The 15,215-nt window shown below is 38.6% G+C and overlaps 1 protein-coding gene across 1 annotated transcript; it reads right to left on the bottom strand.

Moving 5' to 3' along the window:
• Positions 1–3,297: 3,297 nt before the first annotated feature.
• ZNF207 (zinc finger protein 207) lies at positions 3,298–13,772 on the bottom strand. Its single transcript, XM_010074939.1, has 12 exons — positions 13,651–13,772; positions 13,088–13,226; positions 12,503–12,673; positions 11,748–11,823; positions 11,207–11,254; positions 8,970–9,040; positions 7,710–7,870; positions 6,798–6,890; positions 5,369–5,611; positions 4,546–4,708; positions 4,184–4,367; positions 3,298–3,961 (listed from the first exon to the last, which is right to left on the bottom strand). Exons 1-11 carry the CDS (start codon positions 13,654–13,656, stop codon positions 4,207–4,209), a joined length of 1,332 nt encoding a protein of 443 aa, XP_010073241.1. The 5' UTR covers positions 13,657–13,772; the 3' UTR covers positions 3,298–3,961; positions 4,184–4,206.
• Positions 13,773–15,215: the final 1,443 nt, after the last annotated feature.

Below are 15,215 nucleotides of genomic sequence, written 5' to 3'. Positions count from 1 at the left end.
ACAAAAAGATTCCATCAGACACTGAGAACGTTCACCCTCACCTTAGTACAGATGTAGAAGCTAGACCAGTACAATTATTAAGACATTTACTATTAAGTGTCATTAGTTACCATTTTAAATTGCAGCCCCAGCTCACAGGCCGGTATATCAGAGTTGCAATTTAACTGAAGAGTCATAATGCCCTTCTTGCTTTTTATAAAGCTGAAGTAATTATGATACTTTATTTTTTATCTTGCATGCAGAATTCTTTGATTCCTATAATTGCAGGTTATATACTCCATTCAATTTGATCCAACTTTTAAGAAAGCTATAAAGTTTATCTAAGTATTGTTCCAGAGCTCCTACACTAAAATAATTGCAGAAACCCTTCCAGCTGACTGTGTTTCTAGAAGCTTGTTTATATTCTCCCATGCATGCACAGAGCGAGGAATAGTTATCCACTGGTATTAGATATACATCCCAGCCTCAAATTTATTATCAGCATCTAAAAATCTCATCTGTGGGAAAAATAAAAAATCCCAGAGTTCCAGAAGAACACATTTTTAGTGCACATAGCCCAGCTAAATTTTCAAATTTTATTTAAAGCAACTTTTGCCAAAGGCAGAAAGATATTCTAAAGGCCATACAAAACACTCATGTGAAGACTTCTGGAAAACTTGCCCGAGCTTTTCCAATGTTCTTTCATGCCAGTCTCACTCCTTTTGCTCTACAGATCAACAGATACGAGATCAGGCTCTCATAATGATATTGAGAGACTGTGCATAAAATATTCAGAACCTTTCAAACAAGTCCTAGATGCCGTAAGTTCTACGTATTTTGCAAAATATATTTTCCCATCTGTTTCTGAACATTTTCTTGCAGCCTGTTTTTTGTATTCAACATTTGCGTTACATTCCAATTTAAAGACAGATCAAAATCCACTTGTGAATTTTCATTTTACTGTAAGATCTGCCATGGCAAATTTAGGCAGCAACTGAAAAACAAAGTTTCTGCCCAGCTAATTATATTGCTAGACTCCTGCAAAAGAGATATGCTTTTCTGTAATCATAAAGAATCTCTTTCCAGGGAGAGATTAACTAAAGCAGAAAATTGTCTGCATGGCCGCATTACATTAGGGATTTTGCTGCCACAGCTACACTGATTAAACGTAGTGTAAACTAAGCCTTAGTCTTTATATGAACAATTACTACATTCAATGTAGTTTTCTTCTTTTTGGGAAAATCCACCATAAATCCAACTCTCTGAACATTAAGAAGCAGTATCCAAAGGAATGAAGGCAGGGACCAACAGACACCAAATGCACTGCGATACCCGCCTGTTTACAGAAGAGTACACACAGGAGACACGAGAGTAACTAAGGACAGCCACATCACAGCTCTCACAGCACGGAAATTACAGGAGCAGGAAAGTAAGCATCCACATGAAAAATCATGGAAAAAATTTTCGCCTGCTTGCTGAAGATTATATTAGAGTAACATTAATAATACATGGCAGTATACTTAGTTGAGGGATTATCATAACATTACTACTCAGGAAAGTTCCACCTTAAAATGCGTCCAAGTTATAGGTCTATGCACTATTAGCTACAAAATGGTACTATTATCGGAACAATGAGACATTCGCTATTTAAAAGAGGGAAACCTCTTAATTAAAACACCTTGCAGAACATGCTGAGTTAACAGTACATGCAGTAAGGTTTTCAAGTGCTCATCCCAGGAAAAGCAGGGGTCTGAAAACAACATACCAGTGAGTTACAGAAAGACATCGAAGGGAGAAGGTATTTACTTTACTAGGCACAGGAGGGCACAGCATCCTTACAGCAGCAATATGATCTTCAGAAAAAGTCAGTAGTTCTATAGTTTTAAAAGCAGAAGTTAAGATAAATTTCTAATGTATGAATTTTATGTGTAGTATTACAAAAGGGATGAGTGTAAGACACTGTAAAAATCTCTCCAGTGTTTCATAATTATCGGTATTAGAAAAATAGAAGAAAACCAAAGGACAAAAGCATTGCCCCAGCAAAACTGTTTTATCTGTTAGACTTATATATAAAGCAAGACGAAGAGCTAACAAAAGATCTGACATCACAGCCCACTCAGCACATCTGCAAGCCAAATACCGCACATCTGACAGGTGATCAGCAGACACCAGTGATCAGAGAGAACTGCTTCTCAACAGAGGCTTGGAGTTATGGTCTGAAAACTGCTAAACACTTCAGAAATAGTGCCTGGTAATTCTTAATGGTTAAACTAAGGCCAGTCAGCTGCAACTAGAGTGTACTGGATGCTCTAGCGCTTTTATGAGGCATTTCATGACCCCAAGTTTGAAGCCGAGGGACAATGTAGCATTTTATCTGTACTGTATTTCTGGACTGTTAAGAGACAGTACGAAATAAAGCCACATGAAGGACTTAAGTGCAGCTACAAAACCCCAAGACTTTCAAGAAAAAAGAGACAAAATAATGTTAAAATTAAGTGAAAAAACTCCACCATCAACAAAAACATCTATGGAACATAAATTGACACAAAAATGCTCATAATCTGTTTAACCTATCCTAGAAGAGAACATATCCCCATAAATTAAATCACACAGATAAGGCTTGAGGCTGGAACATGTATTTAAAGTTGACCTGCAAATGAAAAATTCACCACTCCTTTTTTCCCCTATTGTGAAGGGACCAGGGAAGCTCTCGCTTCACTTCCCTCCAAAAAGTGTCCCTCTACATTTTCATCCTCATCAGAAGCATAGCACACTAACACAGTGATGTCAGACATGCAGAGAATTACAACCTTGACAGCAATTTATCACTTTACTCCTATAAACAGAGACAAATAAATTACTAATTCATAGGGGGAAGACCTCTCTTTGATAACTGCAATTAGGAGAACTGATAAAAAGGTCTCACTCTAGACACTTCCATTAAATGGCTCACGAAACTCAGCCAACATGTGATCACAGCACATAATGGATGGCTCATCTTTTAGACTGAGATATGAAATTCTGAATATTTAAAGTAAAAAATACAGCATATAACAAATTACTCTTGCCCCGTCTCTTTTATACACTGAGAAGGTCAAGCTACTTTTTTCTCTTTTGCAGGTCAACTTCAATACAACATCAACTGGAGGTCACTCACCCATGTGACATGCACCTAAGCTTCTAGAAAGCTTCATCTAACAGGCTCCTGAAATTCACGTGCATTTGGACATTAAAGAGTCATTCAAAGAATGAACTAAGAGGACATATATGGCACTTGGATTCATCTTAAAGCAATCACTTTTATATCCTACAAGTAAGTGCCAGGACTAGAAATCATTTAAAATTTATTGAGGACAAGAAAGCACAAATAAAGAAACATACATATTAAGAAAAGTTACAACCAAGAGTTAAGATGTGCCTCCTGCAGCCTCGTTTTTGGGGAGTCAGTTAATAAGTGTACAGGTCTTTGTCTACTCAGATGCGCAGCTAAGGAGTGACTTCATTTTAAAATAAGGAATTCAGATTTTATCAAAACAGCACCGATAACTGTGTTCATTACACCAATAGCTACCATGGCATGCATCTGTACAAACCTTTCGGGCAGTTGTCCACAGCTGGTCATGAATAAGAAGGCATATAAATTTTTCTCTTCTTTTATTACAATGAAGTTTATAACAGTACAGAAAAGTCACACGACCTTAGTGGGTCAGTTTACTTAAACCCTGAAACAGGAAGAACTCTAAATACATTAAATATTGTTACAAGTTCAGACTTAAATGTACAAGTAGCTGGGAACAGTTACAGCCCTCACCAAACTATGTTGGGGACATGAAGTCCAACAGCACTTGAAGTGCTGTGAAGGCATCATTTCACAAATAGCAACATAATGTTACAGAACTTGCCTTTAAGGTGGTATGTTCATGTAATTCCAGCGCCTTCACAATTTAACGAACCATATTTACTATACTTCACTTCTAAAAACCTAGATGAAACATGAAAAAGAAGCCATACAGTATAAATTGCAACATCAGGAAAACTTCCTGTTATTATTCCAAATAATTTTTTCCCATGTAAAATAAGAATGTCCAATAGCTCCTTGCATGTGGGAAGATACTTATTTTTTTTAAAGTCACAATGAAGCCTTAATTGACGGAAGCTTGGCTATATTAACAGCACAAGATGAGAAAAGGTTTAATCTCCAAACCTATTAGAGCGTGTGTAGTAGCATCAGTAGCGGCCACCTTGCGACATTACAGGAGGTCTCATTCCCATTGGAGGTCGTGGAGGTCCACTTTGGTAAGGGGGCACCATCGGAGGTCCCTGACCATATGGAGGCATCGCTCCAGGAAGATACCCTGGCATGCCCTGGTGATGAGCACCATACTGACCTATAAACAGAACATTTAAGATGCAAAGCTTTTTTTTTTTTTCGAATAACAGACAGAAGTTGCATTTTGTGAAAAGCTTCACCCTCCCCCCACCAGTATATGCCACTTCAAGTTTAAAAAAGTTCATAGTAAAGACAAATCTTTTCAAGAAAAGAAAACTGGAAAAACTTATGATTACCATGAGGTGGCATGGGAGGTCTCATTCCCTGTTGCTGTGGAGGAATTCCTGGCTGTGGTGGCATCATACCTCCAATTGGTCCAACTGGTGGGCTACCCAATGAAGCCTGTCCAGGTCGAGGAAGATTACGCTGATATTTAGGCAACTGTGCCCTTCTCTCTTCCTAAAACCACGAACAGACAACCAGAACACACTGTGAGACTAAAACTCACCAAAAGCGAAGTAAATAAAAGTGTAACAAAGTAGACTATAGGCACTAAACTATTTCAACTACCTTAGGAGTTCAAAGACTGCTACTAGTAACGCTACATAGCAGCATTTGGATTTTTCCCCCTTCCTTCAAAGTTACTGCACTAATACTGGCCACTTCAGCATTCTGCATGCAACACTCCTCCTCCCTCAGCTGAAGAAAGCCTTTTCCTCACAACAAGTTGAGACAAAAAAGCCAAACACAAATCTAAAGATATCTGAGCTGAAATTAAGATCTGTTTTATCCATCAGTCATCTCTGACTGCTGTAATAGCACCAAGACCGCTGTTGAGTCTTTTGTCCTATGCTCATTAGCTGTATCAATTTAACTTCAGGCTTAAGTCATGCGCAGAAAAAGTCCAAATTATATTTTGGCTTGACTAATCTCCCACCACCAACAAAAATAAAGCTTAGCTCTGCAACAGGATCATTGCAATATGCCAGTCATCACTTTGCAACCGAAGTTTGCATAACGCATAATGTAGAGCACAGAAGAAATTCAAGATCTACTTAATCAGCCATTATCAGCATAAATTGCATTTTTCAGTAAGATAATGAAAATATTTTAACTTACCAGTGATATATCCTCATCTGGATGGATCAACTTACTGGTTGCACTGGTTGTTGTGAGGGTCGCAGGCTTACTTGTTATCGACGTAGTGGGTTTAGCTGCAGTACTGTTTGTCGTGCTAGTGGTTGAGGCTGTAGACTGGGTGTAAGCAGGGAATGTAGGTTTTGGGGGTTCTGTTGTTGTTGCAGGTGTAGAATTCAAAGGTTTGAAATCAGTACCAACAGGACCTGGAACAGCTGCTGCAGCCTGTGAAACACAGAAATAGATCAATATTTATTTCTCAAAGCATAAGAAAACTTAAAACGTTAGCCCTCTGAAACCTTCCAGTGAGATACATTAAAACAAGCTCGACAAAAGTTCAGCCTTATCGCATACTAGTGCAACTGAAAACAGGACAAAATAAATCCCAGTATATACACATATATATACACACACAAGAAAGTATAAAATTTGCAGGTCAAAAGCAACAACTAGAAAAAAGAAACAACAAAAAAACCCCATTATCAACATTTTTATCTCAAATACTGAGTTTGGTAAATGTCTAAATCTTTCCTGAGCAAGTTCTTTATTAAGAGCCTTTAAGTATAAATTCATTTTTCTCTCACTGAATTATTAGCATACTTTAGCAACCATTAGTTTAAAGTACAGCTCAAAGTGTTAGTATTCATTAAAATTAGATATTTAAGAAATATTTTAATTAAATATTTAAGAAAGCTCTATTCTGTCAGGGTTTTTAAGCATTCTCTCTATAGAAATACTGAAGTATTTTCACAAAGTACTATGTCTCTCTATAGATCTTTAATCTCCCTTGCAAATGTAGAATTAACTGAAGGCAGATTATGCAGTCCACTCCAGATTCCAGCATATTATCTTCCCTACTTTTTTCTTACATTAAAACTCTTAGACAATAAAATTTTGCTTTACCAGGCTTTCTCTGAAGACACAGCAATCTCCAAAGCAAGCTTTGGTTATGAGAGGATGTTTTTGTTTCTAGTCACTGTACATGTACAATTATCTGAACCTTCCAATCAAAGTAAAATATTTCCATTTGTTGCACATAATGCAAATTACAAAATTTCCTACCATTATGATGTACCATATTAAACAACAGAAACTAAAAAGCCTTCACCATGCATCAAGCTAACCACTGCCCACTAAAATGCATTTAACTGCTTTCATGCTTTTTTAACCCTTTAGAACCAGGATGTTAACATTTCATTTTTTCACACTACGAAAAATTGGGCACTTTGACATGTTTATTTCTAGTAAGATGCAACTCACAATCAAGGACTCTGCAGTTTTTACCAGCTAAACATAATCAGGAATGTAACAGAAATTATCTGAAGATGTTTAGTCAATTTCAGATTTGACAGAACGGTCCAAAGGGTTAAGTTGCAAAGCAATTTGTTTTTAACTGTGACTTCCTGCGTACTTGTGCTGTGCTAGGAAACAGAGCGTTAGAAGATGCTGACAGACTTTCTGAATTGGAGGAAGCTGTACTTGAGCTTGTGACAGGTGTCCCCATCTGTAGCATAAAAGAAAGGAAACAGTGAAAAGTCTCCAAACAAATGGGTGGAAAGTATCCAGATGAAAGGATTTCTTATGCTAAGTCCTTTCTCATGAAAGGACTGTGTTTTTGTAAACAAGTATCTTCCCTGCAGAAGTCCTAAATGCAAATAGTACACCATGAAGGTTTCTGCAACATACTTGAAAGCAAGTAAAAACTTCCGGACTTACAACAAGTGCAATCAAAGGGTAGATAGAGGTCACAAGTCACTATCAATTCCCCACTTCCCTCCCCAAAACATTTAAACAAATCTTTACTACCCTAACTTACTCCTTAACTTTTTAAAGTAAAAAAACCTCCTAATACAGGCAACATTTAACTAGTTTAACAAGACTACAGAATAAATTAGTCCATCTATCGGTAGAGTGCCCATTATGAAAAAAACAGAAAAGAACAAGTCATGTCAAGATCTATACTCTGGAAATTTAGGTAAACTTCTATGCAATTAGATTCCTGTAGCTGACTAACAAATCCCTTCACCCACACAAAGCACCCTCATAAATGATAAACTAAGTGGATTTAAGAAAGAACTGTTTTGCCTACTCCTTTCTTCCCCACGAGCTTACAGAACTTCTGTCTGGTTTCACGGCTGTTATAAGACAAACAAAAGAATCTTTTAAAATTTATTCAAGCACTACACTGAATTTAAGAATCAAGACAAGCAAGAAATTTAACCAGTCATTTCTCGGGCCTCCTCAATAATAAAGAATAGACACTGTTGGCACAGTGGCAGTTTGAAGAATACAACAACAGATTCCAGGCTGTGAGCTACCTTACCTGCCCCGCACTTGGGAAGAGTGGCTTAGTAACTGGAGGCTGGGGGGTAGGTGCCGATGCAGCAGGAGCCGGAGGTCTGTTAAGAATGCCCGGTGCTGTAACCGGCTGTGCTTGTGTCATTGGAGGCATCCCAGGCCGAGGACCAACAGGCGGTGGCATACCTACAAGCCACAAAGAACTGGTAACAAATCAGGCTGAAGGAAGTAAGACTACTCCTTTGGAGGATTCTGTTCAGTGTTCCTTAGAACAAAGTCTTCCCCAAGAAGATGTATTTCTAAGGCAGTAGTAAAATAAAACATAAAGGGTAACGCCAGCAGTCACCAGTAAATGTCCACGCACAGGCGGTAACCTCAAACACTTCAGAGCAATACTGAATTAAGATGTGTTTTCTACTAGAGCTTCAACAGTGACATTTACGCTTTCAATTAATGCTTAACTGTTTCCAACACGTGACACCTGTGCACGTGGATAAGATAGCTACAAAATCCAAAAGATGCAGCCATTATGAATGGTATCAACTTTGACTGAAACACAGACCAGCTTTGTGGGTCTTCAGCACAGCAGAACAGTGACACAAGGCTACTTTTTGTAGCCTATCATCACAATACACGCACTTCATATGTGCAGGGCTCTAGGAGAGGTTCAGAGATGGGAAGCTGACAGCACACATGGGTTCCATCATATCGGTGTGCACAACCAGGCTGTACCGTCCCTAGTGGCTTGCCTACTCCTCCAGCGGGCAAACCAGCAAATCTCAAGCCATCACAGCATAGCTGCTGGTCAGGTAGAACAGCCCAAGAACTTAAGGCTGCTTAATTGCTGCACAAGCTTGATAAACATCTCTTCTAGCTCCCAAGAGAGACAAAAATTCCAGTTAGTTTCTTCACACAGCAGGTTCCTTACTTGGGTATTTCTCATGTCCCACAACATTTTCAATCATTACGATTTTCCAGCCACAGACATTAGAAAAAAGGGATGAAGGAGAGAGCAGGCAACACAAAAGCCAGAGAAAGTGCAACAGGAAGAGAAAACAATATTCTGTTTTGTACCCTCACAATGGTACTGAACGCAAATAATTCTTTATAATCAAAAGCCATAAATCAACCCCTTCATCTGTGCACAAGAGTGGCTTCTGTGGCAATCAATCCACACCAAGGTGGTGGCATAAGTCTGTATATTTTTTGTATAAGGCCTAAATCTCAGTGGAAATAAATGTAATTTAGATTTCATCATAGCATGAGTTCAACAAGCCTGACCTACCTGGTGGCATACCAGGCATTAGTGGTGGTATTCCTGGCCCAGGAGGCATCATTCCACCCATCGGCATCATCCTATTAAACAGAAAACGAGCACTGGTATGAACAGTCATGATAAACTTAAGACAATTGGCAACATACCTGTATTAGATAAAAAATTATGGTAAATAATTTCAAAAAGCTTTCAGAGGCAATTCAAAACCACCTAACTCCACAGTTCGAAATGTTTTTCCACAAGAACAAACACCACCTAAAAAAAACCCCCTCACACTCTTTATTCAAACTTTAATTCCTCAAGCTCTCACTTTCACTATTATCAAATTTTCATAATTGGTGTCTCTCTTGAAATCTATTTCAAGCTACTACTTTCAGCAGAATGTTCCAAGAACCAGATCTCAGTACACTCAGAAAATTTGAAAGCAGGAAAAACTGCAGCAAACTCCCGTCACACTAAAAACACTGTACACCTGCTGTTACTCCTTTCTGACACCACAAGTCTATTTGTGGTTACTGCACCCTCACACTAGTTTAACATATTCTGCTTCCTCTAGTGAATTGTAGACAACCCAAATCTGCAAAACTATCCACAAAATACTGATAAAAGCAGAGCCAAGACCACAGGATAAGAAAGTTTCTGGAGTTTCAATTACATTAAATATTCCCTATGCTAAGGATAAAAAACCCTAAAAAATATCATTTTTCTAAAAATCAGAAATCCTTATGGCATTATTTCCCCTTCATATTAAAAATATTTTTTTCCTTGCTACTGGTACCTGGAGAAAAAAAATTGGTCTGTATTTCCTACAGAAAGGTGGCATCTAAACGACTCCTTTTATCCTTATCTTCTAAGCCACAGTACAAATCAATATATGTTCCCCATCCAAACTATACATACAACCCTTAATATAAGCAAATTCCTCCAGGGCTGCAACCCCATAAACATTAAGCTGTCTATAACACTAAGTGCTTTTAAATTGGAAAGCTTAGATGAATAGATGAGATTCCTTCACAGGGAACAAACCAAAGGAAGCTTAAGTTTGCTTCAATTTTTCCAGACACTCAAAGCTGGATTAGGGAAACAAGAGAGTGCCTACTACTTTAGTTAGCAAGATAAGCAGATACATAGCAGCCCAGTGCACACCAAAACCCCACTAAGAAGCAGTTTCGATTTGTATGACAAAGAAACCTTCACCATTGCTGTTTCAAAATCAAAACAAATAATCACGAACAGCCAAGCATCCATTCTGCGAAGCAGATGGCTGGCTACCCAGTCTTACTTTTCTTCACAACTTGTCTACCCCTGCTGCAAAAGGAACAACCAAGGCAGAGGCAGCAAGGACTAGGAACATAGTACACCACCCTTTTTTTGGGTTAACGGTTGGCGAAGGCAAAGTCAGTCTTGCCACCCCATTTTGACAACTATCTGTTAGACCCCAAAAAAGTGCTGGATGCTCACCGCCTGCTGCCACCAGGAAGATGACTTTCTGAGAAACGGCAGGGATAGCACTAGAACTATTGTCACACTAAAACCAATGTTGCTTCCTAGGTCCTAATTCTTCTTTGCCCTTTTTTAAATAAAAGATCACCAAGCTACATAAGCAAAATTTTAGATTACGCTAGGTAAAAGCGTAATGTAACATCACCTCTTCCCCCCCAAACCGTCACCAAAATGGAAGTTCAGTGAATTTCTGACAAATTAATTTGTGTCTTTTACTGGATGACATAAGTCACCTGAAGTTAACAAAGAGTTTAAAGAAGACTAAGCACCAGCAAGCCTGATAAAACTCAGTTTAGTTTCCACCCAGAAAAGCTACAGTCATGATGAGCATCCACAAGATGTTCGACCATGACATGACTTTTAAATTCAAAGACTGTTAAAACAATATTTGTGTCTCAGAAGAGAACAACCCTTCACCTCAGTGAACTTTAAAACTTAGAAACAAAGTTCCTGCAGTGTACAGGATTGAGCACTTTAGTCCAAGAGAGGTTATAAGCCCTTACAGGTCCATTTTATTAATATTTTCTAGAATACATTTCTCATAACATATAGTTCTGTAATATTCATTTAGATGAAGCACAGAAACTTCTGATATTATACAATAACAAAACCTAACTAGACATTTTCCCCAAATTCTTAAGCGATATTCAGAGGTTTTCAGTAAGACAATTTCAAGCTTATCAAAAACATGACATAAAATGGCATAATGAAGGTACCTAGAATTACATTAATGAGATGCTTACATGTTTCCACCACAAAATGACTGCATGTATTTTCTCTGTTGATGTAATCTGTGAAAATTTATGACAAAATAAAAAAATCTAACTGTGATTTTTCAAAGACATTGTGATAGGGTATGGCGTCAACCCCAAACAAGCATAAAAACCAACATCTTACTTCTGTGCAAAATACAAGAAGAATTTAAACTATCCAGTATTTTTTTCCTTTTAGGTGAATGACTGATAACCAGATGCACAACATATGTGCAATACACAAAGGAACAGCGGTTCACAGAAGGCTCTAAACCAACACAACAAAACTTTATATTATTATACTACTACTCTAATAAAGTTAGGAGAAAAACAACATACTTTATACATAAACTCACAGTTTGGCCACACTTTTAATGTTGGTTTACAGCCATCTAGTTCCTTGGTTAGTCTTAATACTGAGGTTACAGAGTTCACAGGTTCCTACATATATTTTTCCAATTAGCTTTACTTTTTCCATGAGTTTAAAATGCACAGTATGAACATGTAATATTACGTCTTTCTTGGTACTCACCCAGGTGGCATTCCAGGCATAACTGGAGGCATTCCAGGCATCATAGGTGGAACACCTGCCATTAATGGTGGTATACCTTAAAAGAAAAAGAAATTTTAATTAACTCTGAGAAAAACATACAGTTGCTATCAAATCTCATATAAATTTCGACTGGATAAATGCTCTCAAGGAAGCTCTGAAAGACTTTTTTGAAATAACACTACTTACAAACAACACAATATAAAAGATTATCTGCAAATCTGACTTAGATTCATTGTGCTCAGTCCTGCAAGACTGTAAATTTTCTTAGTAGTCTCCAAACAACATGCCTTATCATTACAGAAAATGTAATGAGAAGAGACCAGCTTTAACTCACTGTCATTTACTTTCCTCAATGTATTTGTCGCCTGGGTATAAACTGCCTGTTCTATGTTAGCTGTCTCTAGCCTTTCTGCTCTGTTTCCAAAGTCTTGTTACAAAATACCACAAACAAATATCATATGGTAGACTTATATTTAAAGTACTGATCTGCCTTACTACCATATTAACATTCCTTCAGACGAGGCACAAGCATTAGGTATCTTAATCTACTTCACAAAGGAAGATGTGTGTGGGAAGGAAACAAATGTGAAGAAACTGCTTATGCGCACTTCACAAGACTAATCGGTGACCTCTAACACCCAGTGTGAGAAAGGGTAGGTTATTACTTCATCATACTAGCAGCAATTTGTATTTCTATTTGGCTTTTCAGCAACAAGCTTAAAACACCGTCTTACCGGGAGGCATCCCTGGCGCACTTGGCACAGGAGGCAAACCTGGTTGCGCCATCGGAGGAATGTACCCCTGCTGTGGCTGAACTTGCTGGGGCTGAAATGAAGTTGAAGCTGCAGATTCATCGTCTTCATACTCATCAGAATCATCCTGTTGTTTCTTTTTCTGGCTCTCTGCTAGAGAGAGAAAGTAAAGCGTATATGGTCAGACTGAAGGTAAATTATATTCTCCAAAATTCATTTTAACTGGGGTATTCCAGCTGGAAATCAAATAATAAAACTTAAATCTTATCAGCGTGTTCAAAAATTCATCTAGGTATTTGTGCATCATCAGGCTTGTATCATCCCTGGCCTTTCCTCCCCTTACTCTCAAAATAAAACCACTCTCCCCATATTCATCATTGTAGCTGTACTGGCATGCAGCTCTTTCTGAACAGGAAAAGAAAAATACCTCTCATCCTTCTACATGACTGGCAAACGTCTAGAGCCGCACTTAGAGAAAGCATTGAACCCAACCCTTACTCTTCTGAGAGGTGAGACCTGTATCACACAGCTTAGTACCAGTAAGAAACAGACTAGATAACACTTTACCTTGAGTTTTTTGTTCAAGTAACCTCCTCCGTTCCTCCATATCTTTTTCTGGAATGCCCTCCATGCCATAGATTTCCAGTTCAATGTCTGTTCTTCCAGGAATAGCATTTGGAACAGCATCTATTGTTTCTTTATGTACCTAAAGAAAAAGAATAAAATCCTCCTGACCACAATTCAGGTTACGTTCAATGAATTCTTCAGTTTCAAGATATAAAAGGAACATCCCAATGGGAAGAACCTCTCTAGCCAAGCATTTTCTTGATATGTGCTCCCTAATCACTGTTAGCTACCATTAGCTTCTAAAACCCAGTTTATAAAAACTTCTGAACACCAGGACAATACAATTCCTTCACTCCTCCTATCCCCAAAAAACAATGGCAAAGATCTCTACTGAATACTCTCCATATGAATGTTGACACAGCAGGACTCCTGTTCTGGAAACAGCCTATTTTCTCGTCAGTTTTTAACGCTCTGGAAGCCCCCAGACTCCCATCTTTTAATGTTCACCATTAATTCCACTTTTAGAGACTCATAAGAAAAGCTTATGTAAGACTAAAACTTACCTGCATGCAATGTATAGCTAAACCAGGTCCTGTATAGAGTTTCTTATGACATATATGGCATTTAAAGTGCTTTGCTTTTTGGTGCTGTATAAGGATTTTTTCATCATCAAAATCCCTGTTACAGTACCTATTGAAGACTGTTAAGGAAACATTTAATCCTGAAAGTGATGTAACACTAAGCTAGTTAGCATTATTGTGATTCTTCCCAAAGAAAAAGAAAAAAAAAAAAGAATAGGAAGCATCTCTGAGCATTCAAACCATGACAAATATTCCATGGATGCCTGAAACCAAACCTCCTCCTCATACCAGACAGCATTTCCCTTTCCAGACAGGTACAAAACTGGCATTATTTGATTTCATATCCTTTGACACATACTTTTAAAAGTTCTAGTTATTTCTATGTAGGCTGATTCCTTCTCTGCATACATGTAGATTAAAACAAAGATGCTAAAGCATTAAGGAGAAATACACTTTAAATCCACAAAAGGGAAGTCATGCTAAATACTTAAAGGTACCTATTTAATAACAAGTATCAGTAGCTAACATTTATAAAAGAGAACAAAGGATTTAGTTAAAATTTATTTTCCTTTTTCAGTCATGCAACTATCAAGTCTTATGACACCACATAATTTGCTGTAGTCAGTAAGGAACTGTCTTTTTAAACAGAAACCTTTTAAGCAAAGAACCTTCTGGACATCTTTGTGACAGAACAGGCAAACTGTAATTTATTTTCTGCAGGTCAGCATTAATATTTCAACAAACACTCCACACCTATCTTCCCAAGCGAGACGAATACACGTGTTAGTTATTAGCTGTTCCCTCTTAACACGTGTCCCTCACTTCCACAAAAACCTGAAATATATTAATACCTAAATTAGAAGCACAGATGCCTTCCAACGTAAGACGGTAAAATACCTCAGAGCTGCTTATAAATTCCTTTATTAAATAATTTTAGGTTGGGCAGAAACATTTCCGAGAAAAGGCAAATCTGCAATCACCCACAAACAAAAAGCAGACTGTGAAGAGTGATCGAAGAAAAATCCACCGCTATTTCTGGATATGAGAAACTGTACGTGACTCCGATGCAGAAACTACAAATCTAAGGTCTCCCCTCAGAAAAAAATGTTTCAAAAGGTGTCTTTCAAGCACATCTGCCCCAATTCTTGTACAACTGCATTTACCGGAGGCACGGTTTTATTCCGTTAACATCTTTCTCCCCAGGAGATAAAGACCGTTCTCCATTTTCCCCACGATCTCGGCAATCCCGCCGGGCCTGGCCACAGGAGCACCCGGGACAGAGCCGGAGAAGCTACAGCCTGCCCTGGCTTCATGATCGGCCGCAAGGTCGCGGCCTCAAGCGAGGAAGGCGGGAGCGGGCGGAGCAGGCCGCGCGGAGGGGGGAGGCAGAGGAAGGACACGGACCAGGCCCCATCCCCGCGCTGAGCAGCACAGAAATGGAACAGGACCAAGCACGGAGCCAGACTGCAACAGGGGTGGAGAGGAGGAAAGAGCCCTGTCCCAGGACGGCGAGGAGCCAAGCGGAGAATGGAACAGGACGGGACGGG

The sequence above is a fragment of the Pterocles gutturalis genome, unplaced genomic scaffold, assembly GCF_000699245.1.
Source record: "Pterocles gutturalis isolate BGI_N339 unplaced genomic scaffold, ASM69924v1 scaffold687, whole genome shotgun sequence".
NCBI lineage: Eukaryota > Metazoa > Chordata > Aves > Pterocliformes > Pteroclidae > Pterocles > Pterocles gutturalis.
This window is presented reverse-complemented; position numbering and strand designations above follow the sequence as displayed.